Source organism: Perognathus longimembris, chromosome 10, assembly GCF_023159225.1.
Source record: "Perognathus longimembris pacificus isolate PPM17 chromosome 10, ASM2315922v1, whole genome shotgun sequence".
NCBI lineage: Eukaryota > Metazoa > Chordata > Mammalia > Rodentia > Heteromyidae > Perognathus > Perognathus longimembris.
The window spans coordinates 37220576-37244033 of NC_063170.1; the positions used below are offsets into that span (position 1 = coordinate 37220576).

The 23458-nt window shown below is 44.8% G+C and overlaps 2 protein-coding genes across 2 annotated transcripts in view; one reads left to right on the forward strand and one right to left on the reverse strand.

Moving 5' to 3' along the window:
• LOC125358595 (store-operated calcium entry regulator STIMATE) overlaps window positions 1-23458 on the forward strand; it is a 55058-nt gene that overhangs the window by 18997 nt on the left and 12603 nt on the right. The window contains exons 2-4 of the mRNA XM_048355840.1: window positions 15307-15355; window positions 18734-18829; window positions 20779-20900. Of these exons, the coding sequence (XP_048211797.1) occupies window positions 15307-15355; window positions 18734-18829; window positions 20779-20900 (267 nt within the window). The remainder of the gene's footprint in view (window positions 1-15306; window positions 15356-18733; window positions 18830-20778; window positions 20901-23458) is intronic.
• On the reverse strand, window positions 9721-11191 carry LOC125358594 (golgin subfamily A member 2-like). The gene is made up of 2 exons (XM_048355838.1): window positions 10035-11191; window positions 9721-9809 (listed from the first exon to the last, which is right to left on the reverse strand). The coding sequence occupies exon 1, from the start codon at window positions 11182-11184 to the stop codon at window positions 10618-10620; it is 567 nt and encodes a 188-aa protein (XP_048211795.1). The 5' UTR covers window positions 11185-11191; the 3' UTR covers window positions 9721-9809; window positions 10035-10617.

Sequence of the window (23458 nt, forward strand, 5' to 3'; positions counted from 1 at the left end):
TTGCTCTTAGGAGTGCAAAATGACACAACCACCTTGTTAAACTATTTGACAGTGTCATAAAAAGAAAATTTCAGGTCCCATACAACCCAGCAATTTCATCTATAGGTTACCCAGGAGAAAAGAACACATATGGCCACAAGGAACTCATGTATGAGTCACGGAAACTTCATTCATAATTACCTCAAACTATAAACAGTCCAAATGTTCATCAGCACATGATTCAATATGCAAATTATAGTGTTTTTTTTTTTTTTTTTTGGCCAGTCCTGGGCCTTGGACTCAGGGCCTGAGCACTGTCCCTGGCTTCTTCCTGCTCAAGGCTAGCACTCTGCCACTTGAGCCACAGCGCCGCTTCTGGCCGTTTTCTGTATATGTGGTGCTGGGGAATCGAACCTAGGGCCTCGTGTATCCGAGGCAGGCACTCTTGCCACTAGGCTATATCCCCAGCCCAATTATAGTGTTTATATAATAAAATAAATGTCAGCTATGGGAAGAGTTAAAGCACTGCTACATGTAACAACATGGTTGAATCCCATGACTAAATGTGCTGAGCAAATGACTCCATTTATATGAAACTCTAGAACAGGGAATTCTTATCCATAGTAAAACAAATTAGTGGTTATCTTGGAGTAGTAGAGATAGACTGACTGCAAAAGGATTTGAAAGAACTTTCTGAGGTGACAGAAATTCTTATTTATCTTAATTATTCTTTATCTTTATTATAAAGTCACTACAACTCATTCAACTAAATGTATAATGCAGGTACATTTTGGATATGTAAATTGTACTTCAAGATTTAAAAGAAAAGCAGAATAAAATCCTCAAACTGATCAGGCTGCTCTACAAACTTCTTGCTCCAGTTTCAATACTCATTAAAGGAAGATGACAAAATCCAAACAATAGTGTCACTAAAAACCATAATACATAGCGCCAATGTAAATTTTCTGCATGAGAAGAAGTAGGAAATTCTGACCTGTATTCAGAAGAGTCAATCACAATAAGTAGGTTAAGAAATTAGAGATGTAAGATTATTTATTTTTGTGCCAGTCCTGGGGCTTGAACTTAGGGCCTGGCACTGTCCCTGAGCTTTTTTTTGCTTTAGACAGCACTCTACCACTTGAGCCACAGCTTCTCACTTTTTTATTTTTCTTTCTGTCAGTCATTGGGGCTTGAACTAGGGACCTGGGTACTGTCCCTGAACTTTTTCAGTCAAGGCTAGTGCTCTACTACTTTGAGCCACAGGGCCACTTCTACTTCTCACCTTTTTTGGTAATTAATTAGAGATGAGAGTCCCATGGACTTTCCTGCCAGGCTAGCTTCTAACCACAATCCTCAGATCTTAGTCTCCTGAGTAGTTAGGATTACAGACATGAGCCACTGGTGTCCAACTTATCTAAGAGACTTCTCTAAAAGTAAGTATTCTGAAGGTTTTTAAGAAAAAACATCATAATGAGTAGCACAGAGGAAGACTAAAGTGATCCAAATGGAACTTTTAGAAGGAGACATGGAATTTTTGAAAAATTCACTGGGTAGATTTAAAAGAAAATTAAACTCTGTGGAAGAAAAGATTATTGAACTTTGCAATTTAACAAACAGAACTTTACAGACTGACGAACAGAAGGATGAAAAACTGAAAGAATAATGACTCATGGGAAAAAAATCCTAGAACCCTGGTGCATAATTAGATTTCCAGGAAAGAGAAGAGAGTGTAAAAAAGTATTTGGAAGTATTTGAAATTCTGCACATTTTCCAAAGTCAATGAAAACTATAAATAGAGATCCAAGAAGCTTAATGAACTCCAGGTGGGATGTGCACAAAGCTAATCACACTGAGCCACAGTGAAATTAAACTATAGAAAAATAATGACAAAACTGGGTGCTGGTGGCTCATACCTGTGATCCTGGCTACTCAGGAGGCTGAGATCAAGGATCAGGTTCAGAGGCAGCTGGGGTAGCAAAGTCCATAAGACTCTTATTGCAGTTAACCACCAGAAAACCAGAAGTGGAGCTGTGGCTCAAAGTAGTAGAGCACTAGCCTTGAGCAGAAAGAGCTTAGGGACAGTGCTCAGGCTGTGGTCAAGCCCCATGACTGACAAAAAAAATCTGTCTCTAATCCCTTTCACCATGTGCCGAGTCAGGTCCAAAGCCCTTCTAGATAGCCCTTTATAATGGCATCATTTGGATCATTTGGGTCAAGCTGTCCTGCCGGGCTTCGCTCTACCTCCCATCCATGTGGGGGTCCTGGGCTTCTCTGCCTCTTCTGTGTGTGGTCCTCTGCTGCTCTCTCACATCCCCCTGGCCAGTAGGGATTAACTGCGGAGCAGAGGCCAAAGGCAGCCTCGGTAGCATGTGGTTGCAGGATGCCCTGCTCCCTTCCCATCCCAAGGAAGACACGGGATGCTTGGGTGTCCCGGAGAACCCTCAAGGGGTGTTCTGGTTTAATAAAGGGAGGGGCTAACAGTTATATGGCAACGATGATGAAAAAAGGGGTGATAGACCAGGAACTGGCGATAGGCCAGGGAGCTTGTCCTAGGACCCCCTCATGGTCACTTCCCATAGACCCGCCCTCTGGGCAAAGCCTGCTAAAGGGGGGCACACATGCTCGATGGCGAGAAGTTGGGGGGGCTGGTCTCAAAGCTACTCCTTCTGGTTCCGGACCCAGAAGAAAATAGGTGTGGCTAACTTCCACACTGCCCCAGGGCTGGGGGTAGGACGGCATCTGGGGATAGCTCTAATCGCCCATCCCCCTTCAAGGCCAAGCTGAATCCCCAACACTGTCCCTGTTAGCAGATGTTTGCAGGGGAGGGGGTTGTGAGTTTGTTAGTGATGATTTTTTTTGAAGTGTTGAGGATCAAACCCAGGGCCTTGGGCAGTACTACTACTGAGCTATACCCTCTAGCCTTGTTAGCGGACTCTTTAGTGCTATGATAGGATGCTCCCTGGTTTGGGAGAATAAGAGAAAGAATTTGACTTAAAGCACAGGTTTAGTTTTGGAAGAACAAGGCAAAGGAAGTAAGTCTTCCTTAAGGATGGAAAGAAACATTGTAATGGGTACTTGTAATGCTTCCTTCTTTTATTCTGCCTTTGAAGTCTGTTAGACAGATAGATCAGCTCACTCTTGAATTGAAAGCAGTTCAGAACATGAACATCTGCTTCAAGTTCACCCTGAAAAAGTGCATTTATGCCATGATCAGTAAACATTTCTGGAGGACTTAGAGTAGCAAATATGGCAGGAAGCCTCCATGCTGGGCCTCAGTCTCCTCTCATATTCTATTAAGGTTAGTCTTTGTGATCAATAGAATGTCAGAAGCAGTGCTTAGCATTTGAGATTAACTTATTAATAGGATTCCCATCTTCGGGTATGCCCTCTTGTTTGTTCCCTGTAGGCTCACTTGTTTGAGGAAAGCCAACTGCCATGATTGAGGACACTAAAGCAGTACAATGGAGAGGCGAGTGTGGGTGAAGCTAAGGACTCAGGCCACTGCTTTCTCTGGAGTGGATCCTCAGGCAAGGATTCTGATGATGCAGCCCTGGCTGATAAGCTGCAGCTTTACAAAAAAGCATAAGTCCAACTGTGCAGCTAAGAAAATAATGAGTGTTTCTTGTTTTAGGCCACTGAATTTTGGAGTCATTTGTTACACAGTAATACATAATCAACACAATAAAGCTGAATACTGGAAAAGTTAGGAAAATTAATCACTATTCTCCAAGAGTCTGCAGTCTGTTTAGGAGGACAAGATTACTTGAACAACTATCCCAGGCTAGCATGCTGAATGGGCAAAAGTTTATTTCCCCTTTTTTATCTACTTAAAAATGGAAATGTAAGAGCTTAGCAAATGGATGTCATTTTGGTGAGCCAGGGCTGTTAAAAACCCACTAATAGGCAGTGAGACTGGGAAATCCTGAAAGATTGAAATGCGCGCATACACACACACACACACACACACACACACACACACACACACACACACACACACACACACACTCTCAATTTTGGGGCCTAGGGACTAAGCACTTTCCACTTACTATAAGGAACATGCATGCCCTGTCATTTGAGCCACACACAAGTGTTTGCCTTTTTAGTTTGTTTTTCACATAGGATCTGTAGTTAATTTTGCCTAAACTGGTGTCATACTATAGTCCTCCTACCTTTATATCCCAAGAACCCCACCCTCATGAACATTTTATTGTAACTTGGGAGGTAACATGGGAGGTAGCCATGGCCTTTCTGATGGGTCTGAGGAGCTTATACACACAGGGATAACAGTGCAACACTGATCTTAAACTTACCTTAGTAGAGAATCTCAATGTGGGCTCAAGAGACCTGTTTTACTTCTCTACTGTATTCTGCCCTCTGGACACTTTACTTTCAGAAACCAATTTTCTAGATGAGTAGGGGTTAGAAGAAGGCTATTAATTACCTAATGTGCACAATTATAACTTAGTCATTTTAAAATTATTGTTCTTAGCAACAGAGCCCTGTATCTTTTGCTTACTACAGAAGTAATATGAAAAATTTCTGCTATGAAAATTCATAGCATAAAAATTAAAAGTTCATTATAACTACATACTTGAGCGATAAACCAGGCATAATAATTTATTACGTGTACCTCCAAATTCTGTATGCATATATCTTTAAAAAAATAAAAGTAAATCTGGATACTGGTGGCTCATGCTTGTAATCCTAGCTACTCAGGAGGCTGAGAGCTGAAGTTCATGGTTCAAAGCCAGCCCTGGCAGGGACGTTCATAAAATTCTTATCCCCACAACCAAAAAGCTGGTTTTCTCCAAGGTATATAGGATAGTAGTGTAGTAGCAAGGAGCAAGCGCAGCATATCTCCATGAATTCTCCATACCTATACTGAGCACATTGGTTCACAAGGTAGAGAGTGGGAGTCCTTCCTGGATATATACTTGAGGTTTTCATCAGAAAGGACTTATTTCAACAAGCATGCCCTCATTAGGACGTATCTATAGGTCCTTGGCCCCTCTTGGTTCTTTAGGTCATACTGGACATCCTGGAAATATATTCTGTCTACAGTAGTAAGTGACTTCAAGTAGGCCTGTACTGAGAAATAAGCACCTTTTTTGTCATCATTTGTCTCTCATTCTTTGGCTGAACCCTCTGTGTAGAAGGATCAAAACTGGTTAACGTAGGGGCTGGAAATATGGCCTAGTGGTAAATTGCTCGCCTTGTATACATGAAGCCCTGGGTTTGATTCCTCAGCACTACATATGTAGGAAAAGCCAGAAGTGGCGCTGTGGCTCAAGTGGTAGAGTGCTATCCTTGAGCAAAAAGAAGCCAGGTACAGTGCTCAGGCCCTGAGTTCAAGCCCCTGGACTGGCAAACAAAACAACACTGGTTGACTTAGAATCTGGGGTTCATCTGGTCCAGAAAAAGTCAGGTCATAGTGTTTAAGAACACTCATACTTGTTATTAACCCAAATCATCTGGTTCTGGCTTCTAAGACCACATGTAGTAAGGGAAACCTTGACTGGCTGGTTCATCCTGCTTTGTGTTAGGAGGGGAAAAAGGGTGGGGGTAGTTGTCCTCTGGCAGTCTTTCAAAGCAGTTTGAGTCCCGTTGCAGGGCTAGTGGCTTGTAAGCTATAAGCTTGTAGGAGAACTAACTCATCATGAAAATTCATAGAACTTATTGAAGTAAAAATAAATATCCTGGACAGTCCTCAGGAAATAGGGTTTGAGTGACAGACTGAATGAATTCCTTTGTTCAGCAAACATTATTCACTGCCTATTATAAACCAGGATCCAATTAGGTGACAAGAATAAATAGGGGCAAATGGGACCAAACCTCTTGGCCCTACAAAACTGACTTCCTAGTAGAGAGAAGACAGTGGTCAAGAAAACAGGTATTTTTTAGATAAGTGCTATGAAAGGAATAAAACAAGGATATGAGATTGAGGAATGGACAAGATACATACCCATTAAGGTGCACATATTGTCCTGAGAGCCAGGACAAGATGGAAAAAGGGAGCCAGTACTTTAGTGACAGGAGCAGTATGTTGTAGACAAGGATTTGGTGGGGAATGATGGAGAGAAGAGAGGCCTGCGTAGCTGCAGTGAGTCAGGGTGAGGTCAGAAGAGTGAACAGCACCTGTCATATAGAACATTGGCCAGAGAAGACTGCCTTTTCATTTTAAGTTATAGAGGAAATAATGGGAAGTTTTGTGTTTTTGTGTTTATAAATTTTATAGTTTTCATGCACATAAACTATGCACATCTTATTTATGTGTGGTTTGATGCATTGTTCCTAAACTATTTTCCCCCTCAAGGCTAGTGCTCTACCACTTGAGCCACAGCTCCACTTCCGCCTTTTTAGTGGTTAATTAAAGAAAGACAAACATCTTAGGGACTTTCCTGACTGGACTGGCTTCAAACCACAGTCCCTCAGATCTCAGCCTCCTGAATAGCTAGGATTATAGACCTGAGTCACCGACACCCAGCATGGAGACAGACCCATTTTAGGAGGATGGGTAGGTAGACAAACAATATTTCTATCTTGTTAGATAAAGTATAGTAGCTCTGAGTGTGCCATTTTGTGAAAAAGTAAAAGGAAATGGCTTTGGACATAGTTCCTGCCCTGGGAAACTGCCAGGTGATAGGGCTGTGGGAGTGAGTTTGACTCAGATCTGTTCCAGTTGACTTTGGCTCAGCACTGTCAGGGCTTGTTCAGGTGTTTTCTCATAGACAAGTCAACTTGTTAATTGTGGTAAGCAGATATAGCCAGGATTCTGCCCTCTTACTGAACCCAGCCAGTTGGCCTCTTTACTGAAGGTATCATATGTTGTCTACATGGTTTGATTCTTGAGGGTTGTTCCTGACTGATAGCTTCTCCATCACCTTTATACCTTAATTCATGAATCACTGCCCTGTGTGACAGGAGGTAGTAGTAGATAATTGATTCCCAAGACTGAGCAGGATAAACAGCAGCCAACTTGGGCGAGTTCTGGGGTCCTGAGCTGCCGGGAAGGAGCTTTACAATATGGAGAGGCTAGTCTGCAGCTGGGAGCTCAGATCGTGATGTTTCTGAGGCCAGGACAGCCCAGGATAGAGGGAGTAGACATGGACAGGAGAGGGAATATAGAGCACAGGGCCAGATAGCAGAGTGAGGTTTGATTTTCTGAGCATATGTTCTTTTCCAGGTCTCTTGTCTTCTGTCACTTAATCCTGATGACAACTTGCCACATGATAAAAGTACTGCTTCCTTTTTTTGGTAGCAGGGGTAGTAAAGCAAGTTAATAGCAGAACCAGGATTCAGAACCACCTCTGCCTTTCTCTGAAAACCAGGCTTGACCACTGCTCTTTTTAGGGGTATTAGGGCTCCCCTCCTGTCTTTAGGATCCATATACATAAAGGCTGAGAGCCTGTTTAGGAGCCTCCAGTGGCCTAGAGCAACTGGCATACAGCATCATTAAAGCCAGGAAGAGAGGCCAGTGTGTAGGAGGCGAACTCCTGAGTGCTGCAGGGCCCCGCCAGTCTCTAGCTCCCTAGCTTCTCTTCCTACCTTTGCTCTTGAAGGGCTCTTTCAGATTCTGTCAGCCTTTGATTCCAACTCTAGTGTGGGCCTCTTGGCTTCATTCTGGAGGAGCCCCACAAATTAGGAAAGATCAATTATCCTGGATTTCTTCCTAAGTCACTCTATGTGAGCCTTTTTGACTGCTTCTGGAGGAGCAGTGGCCAGCACTCCTCCTCCCCACCCTCAGGGAGCACACTGGTTCAGTGGGTCTGGGTTCCTGGCTAGTCCTCTGTGAGTTACTTGGAGTAGCTTCTAAGTTCTTACCTGCAGAGTCTTATGCCTCTTCACTATACCACGTATAACAAAACTCCCAGTACTATGACAGGACCATGGATGTCCACCAAAAATCCCCTATCATTCTCTTTCTCTCATGTCCTCAGCTCTTCTGATGCTACAGATCAAACTGCCATCCTTTGACTAAGGGTCTCTGTTCTGGTCTCTTAACAAGTCTCTCTGCTCTCATGTCACCCCTAAAGGCCACTCTGAGCACAGCAGCAGAATGAGCCTGTAGGCAGCAACCTCAGGAAAAAGTGATGCTCTTGCCCCTGTTCGAAGGCAGAGATGCCTTTGACACCCCTGCACTTCCCTGGGTCTTGCTTGACTAACCTCTTGGAGCCCCTCATGCACAGTTCATATCCCATGTTCCAATCCTCTCCTCTCCTGGTCTTGCTGCAGAATTCACCTCTGCACCAGCTGAGATACTTCATTTTACCCTCGACTACTACCTACCCTCTGAAAGAAAAGGAAGCAGTGTTTTTGTCTATTTTATCTCCTGCTAAACTTTTGATACCTAGGATACCTCGAAGGAGGAGTTGAGCTCCCAAGAGGTGGGCATCCCCACCCTATGGCCTTGCTGCCGCAAACCACATGCCTCTTTATTGGGCTGGCTCTGCCTCCTACCCGTGGTTTTCTTGGGTCTTTCTTGCATCTTCATCTTCACTCTCAGTTTCACACATTGCCCTCTCAGGCTGTATGCAAAGATTGTGACTCAACCCTGCCATATATTGCCTGACTTCCAAGGCCTTCCTTTGAAATCTGAGTGGAAGTCTCTATTTGCGTTTCTGCAAAACCAGTACTATATGGATAGCAGCAAGGCCTGTTGGCAGCTTGAGCAGTAGCTGGCCTCCCCTGAACCACAGCTGTACTGTGTGAGTGCTGGGTGGCCAAAGATTCATAGTGAAATGAGTTTTGGAGGAACAACTTTCTAGGTAGCCCTCTATGGAATTAAGCTGACCTCAGTGTTCTGTTCTCAAGTTGATACTTTTATACCCTGGAACCTGAGATGAGTGGAATCTGACCAATTCTTGACATTCTTTCAAGGCTTCTTTCCTATTAACAGAGTGAAAAATAGTGGCTTCTTAATGACAGTAATTATTCAGAAACCATGCCTTCCAGCTGGGTATAGTGGCATATATCTGTAATCCTAGCATTCCACAGACAGAAGGATCAAAAGCTTGAGGCCAGCTTGAGCTGCAGAGTGAAATCCTGTCTCAAGTAAGTAAACAATACCAAAAAAGATGGGCATGGTTGCTCATGCCTGTAATCTTAGCTGCTCAAAAGAGTGAAATTGTGGTTTGAGGCCAGCCTGAGGAAAATGTTTATGAGGTCCCTCTCACAGAAGAGGATGGATTTGGTGGCTCTTGCTGGTCATCCCAACTATGATATGAAGTATAACTATGAGGATCATGGTCCAGACTGGCCCAGGCAAAAGCAAAATCCTATCAAAGTAATGAGCAAAAATGACTGGAGGCATGTCTCAAGTGGTAGAGTACCTGCCTACCAAGGACAAGACTCTGAGTTCAAACCTTAGTACTGCCAAAACAAATTTGCTTAGCCTCAATTTTAAACGTTTTTGTTACAATGGTATTGCAATCATATCTTTTTTTTTTTTTTTTTTTTTGGCCAGTCCTGGGCCTTGGACTCAGGGCCCGAGCACTGTCCCTGGCTTCTTCCCGCTCAAGGCTAGCAACTCTGCCACTTGAGCCACAGCGGCGCTTCTGGCCGTTTTCTGTATACGTGGTGCTGGGGAATCGAACCTAGGGCCTCGTGTATCCGAGGCAGGCACTCTTGCCACTAGGCTATATCCCCAGCCCCTGCAATCATATCTTGATATATCTCCAATGCTTGTAGAATACATCCCTTGCAGTTCATTGCAGGCTAAGGGGCATTTAAAATTTTGATAGACCTTACCAGATTGATCTTTTAATAATTGTACTAGCTTACTCTTCTAAAGTATGTTCTCTCTGTAACTTTTTATTTGAAAAATATTAAACCTATAGAAAGGGCTGGGAATATGGCCTGGTGGCAAGAGTGCTTGCCTCGTATACATGAAGCCCTGGGTTCAATTCCTCAGCACCACATATATAGAAAAGGCCAGAAGTGGCGCTGTGGCTCAAGTGGTAGAGTGCTAGCCTTGAGCAAACGGAAGCCAGGGACAGTGCTCAAGCCCTGAGTCCAAGCCCCAGGACTGGCAAAAAAAAAAAAGAAAGAAAAGAAACCTATAGAAAAGTCCTAAGTAATGGTTATAATGAATCCCTAATATCCTTCATTTCGTTTACAAATTATTGTTTCCATATGAATTGGTTTGCTTTGGGCTGCCACACAGAATATCACAGATGGGGTGTCTTAAATGATAGACATTTTCTCTATAGGCTGTAAGTCTGAGATGAAATATTAGTTGGCAGGTTTAATTTCTTCTGAGGCCTTGCCTTGTAATCCATGCATGGTCTTTTCTTGATAGACTCATATATTTGTATCCTAATCACTTCTTTAAAGCATACCAATGATATTGGATGAGGCCCTCATTTAACCTTGATTGCCTCATATACAAATATACTTTGGGACACCAGCAGTTAAGGTATTAGTATATGAATAGGGGATGCAGCCCGTAGTTTACTCATGGCATAGTATAGTTGTAAACATGAATTTATTATGTAATTACTTCCATTTATTTGTGGTTATAATTTTATCATTTGGCCTGCAGTCAACCTTCCACATTACCCTCTATATATCAAGGCATGAAAGAATGCCATCCAGCTGCCTGTTTCTCTGGATGATGGCTTCCAAGTCTTTAGCTAGTCTTTATTGCAAACTCATCATTTGCATCACTCTATAGAAGAAAGGGATGGAGCCCTTGCTGCCCAAGCCCAAGAGCTCTTGGTGGGGCCGGATATCAGGCATCAGCAGCACGACATGCTCTGTGGGGGTGTCCTCTAGGGGGCAAGGCACCCCAGCCTCTCTTGGGGCAGGTCCCACATTGTCTTTAAGTTGCACTTCTTCAGATCCTTTCTGTTCCTCGTCATGTTGGATATCGGGCATCAGTACCACCACATGCTCTGTGGGGGAGTCCTCTAGGGGGCAAGGCACCCCAGCCTCTACTTGGACATGTTCCACATTGTCCTTAACTTGCACTTCTTCAAAACCCTTCTGCTCCTCCCTAAACTTGATCTTCGTGGGGCCTGACAAGTCTGAAGTGACGTCAGCAGCAGGGGTCTCGGTGTCTGCCAGCAACTTATCCTGATACTCCAGGCCTTTACCTGCCAGGAGCAACAGCAGCTCCTGAAACTCCTCCTTCTTCTCCCTCTTCTCCTGGCATAGCTGGTGGATGCGCTCATCTTTCTCCTGATACAGCTCATTCAGGACTTCCATCTCTTCTTTACAGGAAACGATGGCCTCTTGCATGGCACCGATGCTTCTGACAGCGGGTTGTAGCGATGTTGCAGGTCATCCATTTGATTCTGGGAGACCACCTTGTCAGGCAGGTCGGGGATGAAGCAGACCTTCAGCTGCTTGTTGGGCTACTGTGTGTCATGCTTCCCATCTCCATATACACCATGGTTCCACCTCTTGGGGAAGAGCACCGGCTGCTCCAGCTTGGTCTGGCACTGGGCTGCCAGGTTGGCCAGGCACCTGCAGCGGGCCTGCTGCTCCTGCAGCTGCTTGCTGAGTTTTACCTTTTTATATTCAGCAGCTGATAGTGCTTTGTGGTAAAAATCCCTCATGGTGTGTGGGTTCTCCACATCCTCTGGGACAATCATGTCAGGGAGAGTTGCCTCCTCACCCTTTTCCTCTTCATTACTCACCCCTTCACCTTCCTTAGGGAAAGCCAGGAAGCTCAGCTGGGCCTGAAGTTGTTCCTTCTGTTGTCTCATTGCTTCCAGGCATTCCAGTGTGTCTTGTAAATTTTCAGGCACCTTCTGGTCCCCCAGCTTGGTCTGGGATCTGCTCCTGCTTCCGCTGCTGCAGCTGGGTCTGCCTCTGCAGGTGCTGCTGCAGGGCCTCCTCCTCTGAGGTCAGCTGCTGATTGGCAGCCATGTGCTGATCACAGGTGGCCCTGAGCTCCTGAAGCTGGGCCAGGTACTGGTCACGAAGCTCCTGCAGATTCTCAGCTGTTTGGCTCTTTATCTCAGCCACCTCTTGCCAGTTTGTAATTCCTCCTTTTGCTGCTCCAGCTTCTGCAGATGTTTCTTCATCTACTGCTCTGAGCTCCAAACGCTGGCGAGCTCCTCCTTCTCAATGCTTAGCCTGTGGAAAGCATCCTGCAGCTGGGGCACCTGTCCACTCAGCTCTCCATTTTGCACACGTGTGCATCTCATTGTCTCAAGGATCCTGTGCCATTCCTCGGCATGCCGATCCCACTCCTCGGCCTTCTCCACCATCCCCAGCTGCTCCTGCTGCTCCAGGTTCTGGAGACAGAGGTTCTGGTTTTCCTGTACCTGGATATGAAGTTGCTCCTCCAGGTTCTTAACTCCTTCTGCATCTGGTCAGCCTGGGCCTGCAGCTGCTGCTCAGCCTGCAATGGTCCTGCAGGGAGCTGCCGCTCTGCCAGCTGCTTTCTCAGGTCTGCCAGGGTGGTGTCTAGGTCTAGCACCTGCCTCACCCCTTGCTTGCTCTCCTCTCTAAAGTTGGTTCAACTGGTCTGAGAGCTGCTGGACTTTCTCCTCCCACACGGACCTCTCCCTCCTCAGGTCTTCCGTGAAGGTGTCTCTCTCCAACTTGAATGTGGATACCAGCCTTTTCAGGTTGTTGTTTTAGTTGTTGTTTCAGCACTGCCTGCTCCTCTAGTGCTTGTTGGAGCTTGCAAATTCTGTTCTTCATATTGATCTTCTGTGTCCATAGCACTTCCAGCTTCTCCTGCAATTCTGTGTCTACCTCCTCCACATCATCATAGCTTCTGGTTTTTTCCTGGAGCAGAAGTTTTACATTATTCAGGCCTTCTATGAGCTGTTGGTTCTTCTTCTCAGTCTCATTCTGTGAGGTGGTGACTGCAGACAATGCCATCTCCAGCTCCACCACGCATTGCTGTGAAGTGTGCAGGCAGATGGTGAGACTCTTCTGCTCCACTTCTTTTTCACTGGCCACCCGCTGCACATGGGCCAGGGCAGATCATAAATCACTCTCCTCTGAAACCAACATTTCTGTTGACAGCTTCTGGATTTCCAGCTCTGTTTCCAGTGCCTCTTGCACATGAGTTGTCTTCTCATTCTCTTTTTCCTGTTGATACTGCAGGTCTTTCTTTTCCTGCTTCAGTTGTTTGATCTCACTGTAGAGCTGTTCATTTCTTATTTTGCTGGACTCAAGGGCAAGCAGCAGGTGTTGGTTGCACCTTTCCAGATCCTCGGTGCTATTGGGATCTGTGACACTCTTGACCCTGGCAGCTCTGACTGTGCCCAAAGGCACGAGAGGCTCAGGATTAGCGTGATCTTTGGCTGAATTTGGTTGAATTATGGTCCCCAGTGGTGTTTGTCTTGGGGTTACCTCCCTTCTTAGTTTTCTTTTTTTTCTTGAATTTTACAGGTCCAGCAGGACAATTCTTCTGCTGGCATTCTTGCAGAAGTTTCTTCCCTGCAGTTATTTTTTCTTGTCTTGTTTGTTCAGATATCCCAGCACTGGGATGGCGAAGATGGGGGGGGGGCCACATTCCCAGGCTTTCAATAATCAACTCTGTTCTCACAATCACCAGTAACTTAGTCTACCTCCAACTATATGTCCAAAGTCACCTCAGTTCTCTTGCTCACCACTCAGCCACCTCTACCTTCCTCAACTGCTGGTAGTGGTATAAGCCAACAGAAGGAATACCAGTGCTATTAGGCAGCATGGAATGTGGGCATGGCCCCAACACTTGTATCCCATTGGCCAGAGAGAAACATGAAATAACAGGGGGCATGGCCAGAATCTTAGGTTCGTGGCTGAATGGGTGGAGTCGTGATGATGACAGCTGCTCCTGTAACCCCATCCCCATTTAACTCTGGCCAGTATTGTTGGGGCCAGAGTGTAACCCGCTTTAGCTGGATATGTGCACAGTTTTACACATATCTTTTCTGGCTTCCCTCACACAACTGTGGCCACCAGAGTTTCCCCCAGGCTTTCAATTGTCCTCCAGTAAGTGGCACCAAGAAGTATAGCTATGTACCCATGTCCAGTGTCTTCCTGTTGTCACTGCATGAAGAAGTAGCTCTCCTGTTCTAACCATATTTAATGACACTTGTATTCGAATCAGGGAGCCACTGAGATCCATAATATTCTTGATATAACCTGCTCTTCCAGTCCCAGAGGGACTGGAGGGTTCAGGGACATCACAGGTCCAGGGCTCCTCTCCATGAGTAATAGCCATGCTGCTCACCTTGGCCATGCCTAGCCCTAGTATGTAACATATAACTGCAGCTATTATTATGATAACATGATTTATTTTATACAAGATTCACTCTAGATTCTTTGGCCCAGCAATCAAGCCCCTTTCTCAACTGGCCCTGCTCCCTTTGTCATCTCTTATCTGTTCTTTCTCCAGCAGGTTTTCTTGTTGTCTGCTGTATTGATGCCAAATTGGTTGTGACAAACATGCTTCCATGCTCTCCATGTACTTTTAAGTTCCTGCTTTTGGCTGTGCCAGAATACTATCTCTTCACTTGCTGGGTACCAAGCCAAGAATTTGCCAAATTCTTACCCAGACTTCAAGATCCAGCTTGATTATTTCCATCAGAGAAGCCTGTCCAAACTGTGCTCTTTTGCAGGCAGGCAGAGCTGGTCATTTGACCTTAGACTTGCCCCTTCTTGTATTTCTATATGTTGGGCCTCTAGTTGCTAGGCAGCTGACTTTACTTTTGTATCATCAGTGTCTGGCTTGGAGTGGGCACTCGGTAAAACTGTTGGTTGGATTTTCCTCCGAGAGCATATCTCATAAGTTAGAAGCAACTGCATTCTACTTTGTCACTTCTAGTAGTATCTCAGTAAGCCTTGTCACAAGAAGAAAATAAGTTTTGCCTACCTGTGAGGAGTCATTGTTTGTCATAGGTTTCCAGTTCTGAATAACTCATGCTGGTCCTCAGCCACACAGGGCCTCTGTGAGCTGCACTGGGGTTATTGTATGTTGTCACACGTTAAAAGAGAATGTGCCAGGGGATAGTAGAGGCTCAGGTCTATAAATCCTAGCTGCTCAGGAGGCTGAGACCTGGAGAAAGCCAGCCCAGGGAGAAAAATAAGACTCCACCTACAGTTAGCCAGCAAAAATGACTGGAGGCATCCTCAATTTCCTCCAGCACCAGCCATGAGTAATCAAGCTAAATTAGATCATGAAACCCTGAGCTCAAGCCCCAGTAGTAGCATTGAGAGAGAAGGAGGGAGAGAGAAAAAGAAGGGAGGGAGGGAGGAAGAAAGGAAGGAGAGAAAAAATAATAATTTCAACAGCTAGCCAATTAGTAACTTGATAACTTGTATGTGCACTATGCTTTGTCATTGCTTTGGAAAACTACTAATGCCTGTCTCTCCTTACAGTTAAACGCTTCAGAGAACCAAAGCATGAAAGACGACCATGGAGGATATGGTATGTACTAAAGTGTTAACACATCCCTAGGATGCTTTCAACTGTGTTGGAGCAGTGGGCGGCGGGGGGGTTGGGGGGGTTGTTTGCTTTAGGGGGAAGACTGTTGGGGTACTTAGAGGATTAGAGGATAGAATATGAAAATTATAGATAATGAAAAGTTATGTGTTTCATTCTGTTGAGTCAGGATCAAAATATATTTCAAAGCACTATGCTTTATTTTATTTTTTTATTTTTTGGTATTAATTAGGACTTGAACCTAGGGCTTCCCAATTGCTAGGGAGGTACTTTAACACTTTTTGTTTTAGTTATTTTGAGATGGTATCTCACTTTTTCCCTAAGCCAGCCTAGACCTCAATCCTTTATTTATGTGTCCCACAATATCTGCAATGGCACATGTGTTACCATGCCCTATGCCCAGCATTTTCTGTTGAGATGGACATCTCATGAATGTCTTTGCCCAAACTGACTTGGAATTGGAATCCTTCTGTTCTCAGTTAGGATGACAGCTATATACTATGCATACATAGCTCATTCATTGGTTGAGGGATTTTTTTGCAGTCTTTTTGCCCAGGCTTGCCTCAAACCTTAAATATTCTAATCTTAGTTTCCTGAACAGATGGGATTACAGAGGTTAGCCACTAGCACCACAACTAATCACTCTGTTAACAATTTTGGAAGATGGAAAATAGTACGTTAGTCTCTGTTTCAGGCTTCTGTTTACCATTGTTATATTATGCTTCAGTTCTTAGATTCAGTAGTTTAAATGTGTAATCTGAAGTTTGGAGATTAGTGAAACATACCATATAAATACCTCTGTTTTTAGAATTACTCTTTTTTTTTTCTGGTCCTGGGATAAAAGAAAACTAAAAAACAAATCTGTGGAGACTTTTTTCCTTATACCAACTGATTTTTCCAACAATCCAGATACCGAGATAGCCTAAGTGTCCCATAATTTAACTTAATTCTGACACTATCTGGAGTTAGCATGGACCCCACAGGCTAAGAACTTAGTACTGTGGGTGGGATCCTCAAGAAACCCACATTAGTAACTTAAAAAACCAGGAGTTCCCACAATCCCCTCAGAGTGGCTCTCAAAATTCAGGGAAACACTATTTACATTTACTGGCTCATTATGAAGGATAAAGATTGTGATTCTCATAGCTGGAACAGAATGCTTGACATTCACAACTTTTAAAAAGGGATTATTAATTTTGGCTTACCATTTCAGAGGCACCAGTCCATTATAGTAGAGAGAACATTGCAAAACACAGCAGCTCACATAATGCTGGCCAGGAAGCAGAGGAAAGGGAGAATAGAATGCAGGAAGGAACCAAGACAAGATATAACCACCACAGACACACCCCAAATGGCCTACTTCCTTCTATCTTTCACCACCTTCAATAATGCCATCTGTTATGAATCCATCACAGGATTAATCCATCATCAGGTCAGAGCCCTTACCTTATCTCTGGGAATTCCTCCACAGATACCCAGACAGTACACCTTCCTATTCTAAGATTTTTTTTCAATCCAAACAAGTTGATGTGTTTAACTTTCACAAGATGAACAACTAGTAAAAAGGTGTATATAGAATAAACAAGACCTGACAAATGCTGAGCATAGGTGCTTCTATGCCTATGGGTTTGGGATGTACCATACTCTGCTTGTAGATTTCTTCACCAACTATAAAGCACTCCAAACCCCTAGTTTAAGGATTTTTATAGAAACTATCACATAGGTATGATTATTTTTTAACTCAAACTGTAGCCCTTCTCCTTTTCCTGGAGGATGAGGGCATTGAAAGTTCTAAGCTTCTAATCATAGCTTGTTTTTTCTGGTAACTTTCTGAAGTCCTCCAGGTGCCACAGTCACCTCATTCGAACAAAGATACTCCTATCACCCAGAACATTTCAAAGGAGTAGGAGCCCTGTCATAGGAACTAGGATCGAGAAACAAGCCAAGTACAGTGACTCACATCTGTAATCCTAGCTACTTAGGGAAAAGAGATAGGAGGATAGATGTTTGAGGTCAGCCTGGGCAAAAAGTTAGTTAGATCCTATCTCAAAGAACAAGCTGGGCCTAATGGTCTATGCCTGTAATCCTAGCCAGATGAGAAGTAGAAGTTAGGAAGTAGCTGTTTGAGTCCAGCCCTGGGCTGGAGCAAATCTGGAAAAAATAACTAAAGCCTAGAAGAGTTGGGGACCAGTTCTCAGAAGATGATCCTAACATACCTGGCACATGGGAAATTGTGAGAGGTTTGGAACCTCTGGGTCTGAAACCAGAGAAGAATCCAAGTGTGTTCTCCACAGATACTTGACATATATTTGTCAGACATTGCTTCACATAGAATGACCCTATGGTAGCAGTTTTTTATTCATAATATGAACAAAATTGAGCTTCTGAAATAGATTCCAGGGGCTGGGAATATGGCCTAGTGGCAAGAGTGCTCGCCTCGTATACATGAAGCCCTAGGTTCCATTCCCCAGCACCACATATATAGAAAATGGCCAGAAGTGGCACTGTGGCTCAAGTGGCAGAGTACTAGCCTTGAGCAAAAAGAAGCAAGGGACAGGGCCTGGGGATATGGCCTAGTGGCAAGAGAGCTTGCCTTGTATACATGAGGCCCTGGGTTCGATTCCCCAGCACCACATATACAGAAAACGGTCTGAAGTGGCACTGTGGCTCAAGTGGCAGAGTGCTAGCCTTGAGCAAAAGGAAGCCAGGGACAGTGCTCAGGCCCTGAGTCCAAGGCCCAGGACTGGCAAAAAAAAAAACAAAACACAAAACAAAACAAAAAAAAAGAAGCAAGGGACAGTGCTCAGGCCCTGAGTTTAAGGTCCAGGACTGGAAGGAAGGAAGGAAGGAAGGAAGGAAGGAAGGAAGGAAGGAAGGAAGGAAGGAAGGAATTCCAGGGACAAAAGTCTAAAATAAATAAGTCACTTGGCAGGACAGAGCCCTTCAGCTGGTGCCCATATGAAGCCACCTTTGTAAACTGCCTTAAGCTTACTTCTGTGCTGACAAATAGTTATTTCCTTTGGGATGAAACCTCAAATTCTTATGGAAAAAAATCCCTTTATAAAATTTTAAGCATTTATTTACATGTTCTTATAGACATTACTGTTGAATGTAGATAATTCTTACTCTTATTTTCCCCTTCACTGGTTCTCTTTTTTCTGGGCTGGAAAGGGACCTGGTGAAGACCAGATCTGGGCTCCCCTGTGTCTTTTTTTTTTTCTCTCCTGTGTCTTATACATTGTCCTCTGGTCAGTCCCCTCTGCCACTGAATTTGAGTCGGTCTGGATAGCTCTAGCTCTGTTCATTTTTCACCAATTACTACCCTCCTGTCCAGTTGATGACTATGCTGGTTCTTCTGTGCAGGTTTTTAGATACTTCTAAACAAGCCATAGGAATGCTGTTCATCCACTTTGCAAATGTGTACCTAGCAGACCTCACTGAAGAGGACCCTTGTTCACTGTAAGTGCCATATATTCGCCTGTGGTCAGGATCTATCCTCAGCATGCTTTCTCCCTCTAGTCCTCTCCTTCTAGCTTGGGGAGAGCACCCCCCTTTCTCCATTGTGTTCCTTTGCATGCTGCCATGAACTCATACTAAATGATCAGTTGAGTCTCAGGGTTTTGACAATTACCCCATTCATTGACTTTCTAACATTCAGTCCAAGTTCTGTCCTTTGTGCCCAGATTAGTCTATGTCTCCAAAGTTCCCAAACAGCTCCTGGAAAAACAGGATAACATTGTAGGAATGTTTCTGTGGCTGGAACAGAGCTTCCCTGTGGACTCAGCCATTCAGGGGTAAGCTATTATTGACAATTTACCCTAAAGAATATAGGTTGTTCAGCCTTGTGAAGAGTGCCACACAGAACCCAAAGCAATCTGCCCCAAACCTTAGCTGGCCCGGCAGTGTTGTCCTCCTTGCCAGTCCTTCTATTAGAAGGCAGAGGAGGTGTGTTTCCCTCATCCAGGCTGTCTCTCCTGCCTCCTTCCACCTGCAGAGCCAGTCCTACCCTGTAGATACCTTTGTTTTCCTCACACTCTAGTTGGTACAGAGTAGTTATAGCTTAAGGGGTGAAGTGGACTTGAACTACTCTGATGGGCTCAAAGCCCACATGGTGCCCTGCTATCTACCAATCTCCTATTGGTTGAATACACAGTATAGAGCTTGGTCTTCATTTCCCAAGGCATCAGCATATCAGTCTCAACAAGTATTTGGCAAGTGAATGAGTGAATATAATGTACATCTGTTGTCCTCGTTTGCAGACTGGGTCTTAGAGGTAAGACCTCAGGTATGAGTAGCACTTGAATTAGATATGCATATCTGAGAGCCATAGCTTTGGGGCAGATAAGAAATTGCTGTGGAAGACTGTGCTGTTTTATCTGTGGTCTGAGAGTGACCCCTTGTGACGTTAAAGAGGAAGGCCTGCAGGAGAAATCTGTCACCCTCCCCCTATGCTGGTTTTCTGTCCTGCTGGTAACTAAGTATAGCATGTTCTCTCTGATGTTGGAGAAATGTGCTTATCAAGGCTAGGACAGTCTTTGTAAATTGTCTCAGGTCTCAACCACTTGGAATCTCCCTGCAGTCCATCTCAATATCCTGGAGCTTGTTTTTAAGGTCATGACCTTGTTTCCCATTTTATCTCCTCCAGATTGCTGGGACTTAGGGCCAGCAATGCTCATCCATATCTGGGTACAGGGCCCTCAAGGGAGGGCCAGTGGGCAAGGGGCCTTTCCTTGGTGATGGAAAGTGGTCACTGTGGAACTACTGGCCTCCCTAATCCCACCAATCCTTGGGCCTTTCCCAGATCAGTAAAGTTCTCTTTGAAGTAACAGCTTGTAAGGAAGCTTTGTGGTAACACACTTCCCTAAGTGCACAAGGCCCTGGGTTCTATACCTAGCACTACAAAAAGAAGTATGAAAGTATTCTTAGTGCATGATTGCTGATGGAAATGAGCAAGGGCCACATGGCCTGCCCTTTTTGTATAAGAGACTTCAGGGGCTAGTTTTCTGACTGTCTTGGGACAGCAGCACTGTGATGGGGCCTCATGTATGTTGGACCATTTGGGAGAGTATAATCACTGGGCAGATTTTTGTTGTTGTTAATTAAGTTTCATTTCTTATTGGTTTCCTTGGCTGTTCCCAGTACATTCTTCTTTTGAATCTTGGCTTGTCAGGAGCACTCAAAGTTCTTTAAGCTTTAGTCCTCTCATTATTCCCTCAAATTGTTGAATATTAGCATCTTGTTGTTAGGCACCTGGAAGTGACAGCCATTACCTCTACAGCTTCTTAAATGGATACATTTAAGGCTTCTAGTCCCCAGTCTAATTCAGGGCTGACCTTTGTGAGCACTGTACTGAGGCCCCAGCCCAATGGTTCTTGCCCACTGACCATGCCAGTACCCTCTCCTCCTAGGTACCTCATCAACTTTCTTCTGGACGCCACTGTGGGCATGCTGCTTATCTATGTGGGAGTGCGTGCTGTCAGCGTCTTGGTGGAGTGGCAGCAGTGGGAATCCCTGCGTTTTGGCGAATATGGTAACATACCATATACATCCAATGGGGAGTGGTAGGGGCAGCATGCTTTGTGCAACCCACCAAGTAAATGGATCTAGGGTTTGGGAGCCAGTGGCTGTTTCTGGCATGTGGAGGAGGTGGTTGGTTCTAAGAACTGAGCATTCGCTTCCTCAGGCTAAGACTTTCACCTTTGTGGCAGAGAAGGTAGCAGGAGTCAAGAGACACACCCTAAACTCAGGGAGAGGCTGGACACTTGCTCCTTCTGCCAAAGGGCACTGGCAGACCCACCTTCAGAACTGCAAGCCACCTACCTCATTGGGTCAGGTTTCCCATAGAGCTCACCCACCTGCCTACCTGTTATGAGGGATTCTCATTTTACTGAAACCTTTATCCCCCTAAATGCTATACACTTGTACTTGTCCCATGCTAGACTACTCTGCTGGCAGAGCAGAGCTCACACAGCCAGGCCTGGGAGTACATCCCCAAGGCAATTTATAGCCAAGTTGCCTTGCTTTCTTTCAACTATGTGCCTCTACAGTTTTCCTCCAGCTGCTATCTGGATGTACCAGTCACATCACCAGAGATGTAATGCCAATCAAGGCTTAACACAGGTGACTTGTGGGTGATAGCCTGTCTTATCAGACTCGGTGAGACACAGCTTGAGTAGGAAGCTATCTTTATGCTGACTCTGAGCATGAGAAACATCTGGTTTGGCCTCCATGGGGCTGCTGGCCAGCTGCCCTCTTTGGGTCCTCACTTGTGTTTCAGAACAAGTTTAAGGAGTCAAAGCTCTGTCATGCCTTCCCTGTGAGCCCTGTTGTCTGCAGGCAAGAACTCCTTTTCTCAGCTGGAGCTTTATAATCACAGCCACCCAGGACAAGAGGCGGGGAGAGGGAATGGAAGTCTGAATCTCACTCCTCTTTCCTGGGTAGGCCTCTGAACTCAGCTCTGAGAGCAGTGGCACCTCACTCCTAGATGGCTGAAGATCCTCAAGGGACTGAGGTATAAAAGGACAGCTGACTCACAGAGCTAGCTGTGAGTGTTTGGGGAATTTGTAAAACCAAGTAATTATTTCTTTCCACTGGGGGGGTTGGAGATGAGCTCAGGGGAGGGCTTTTCTTAGCCAGTTACTTGATGCTAATGAGTCATTTACTTAAGATAGTGTCCACCCTCAACATGTGCCTCGTTGGGCTCCCGGGAAGACTTCTGAGGTACTCTGAGCCATTAGTTCCTCAGCTTGCAGGATGAAAATGGACCACAGCATATGTGGACCAATGTGACATCATCCTTGTTTATAGAATAGCCATCCAGAGGAGTTAGGTGGCACTTAGCCAATGTGTACCCTCTGCAGCAGGATTCTTAAGCCCTCCTACCTCCACAAACAGGGTTCACCTTACTCCTTTGCTGTCAAGATCCCTTCTAGAAGGCTGTAACTGAGCAGAGCTAACAAGGTTCCCCACAGTCAGCTATGTGACCTGGGAACGAAGGTCAGGTCTGATCCTTATATACCATGAATTAAAGTACCAACTGTTCGCAAACATGTTGTCTGTCTCCACAAAAGGAAGAAGGCAGTGGCTGTGTTCATGCCTCCTTTTCTCCCCAGATTGCCTACCTTGGCCCCTGTCTTACCTATGTTACTGCTATTGGGAACCAGTCTTCAAGACATGGCATCTACAGGGAAAGTTTCCTATTGTCAAGGACCATCCCAAGCACTCTCTCCCCAGACTGACTCCTCAGTCATCTGTTTTCTACTTGTTAATGTCTACGTTTTCTATTGCTGCTGAAACAAATGAGCACAGACTTCATGACTTGAGATAATCTAGATTATCTTACTGTTCTTTAGAAGTCCAGTGTGTGGTACTCTTTACAAAAATCAAGGTGTCAGTAGGGGTAGATCCTCTGGAGGTGTTACGAAAAAGTAATTCTGTTGCCCTTTGCAGCCTCCAAAGGCTGTCTGCATTCCTTGGCTCTTGGCTCCCTTCTTCCATCTTCAAAGCCAGCAATAGATCAGGTTCTTCTCACATCACACTGCTCTGTCCTTGCTCTAACCTTCCACTGCTGTTTTCTACATTAAGGTGCCATGTGATAATTTAGATGAATCTAGACACTTCATCTACTCTCCCTGTCTTAATCTCAGTCCCATTGGTAGTTGTGATTCCTTTCTTTGCTAGGAAATATCACATATCCACAAGTTCCAGGACATAGGATATGGTGGACATTTTGGCCATACCATTACTTGTCCCACCATATCTGTGAGCCTACCTATAAATTTGAGGCAGGAACACCTATGTAATCCCTGCAACCTTCTCAGGTAAATGATGAAGAGGAGCTTAGTTCCACAGGACTTGGGACATTTATGCCATACTTATCTGATCTAAGGAGTGAGTAGTTCTGGGTGTTATGTAGTATCTGCAGGCTGATGCCCAGACCACTCTTTCTCTGAAAATGAAGTCATGTCCATGGAACTGTTTCATGGACTTTGCTGCTCATCCCATCCAAATATTCCTTTCCAGAAGCTTCTCAACACAGAGGTGTTTCTTGGACCCTTTTTCCGTACAGCTTATTTTCTGAGGGAATAA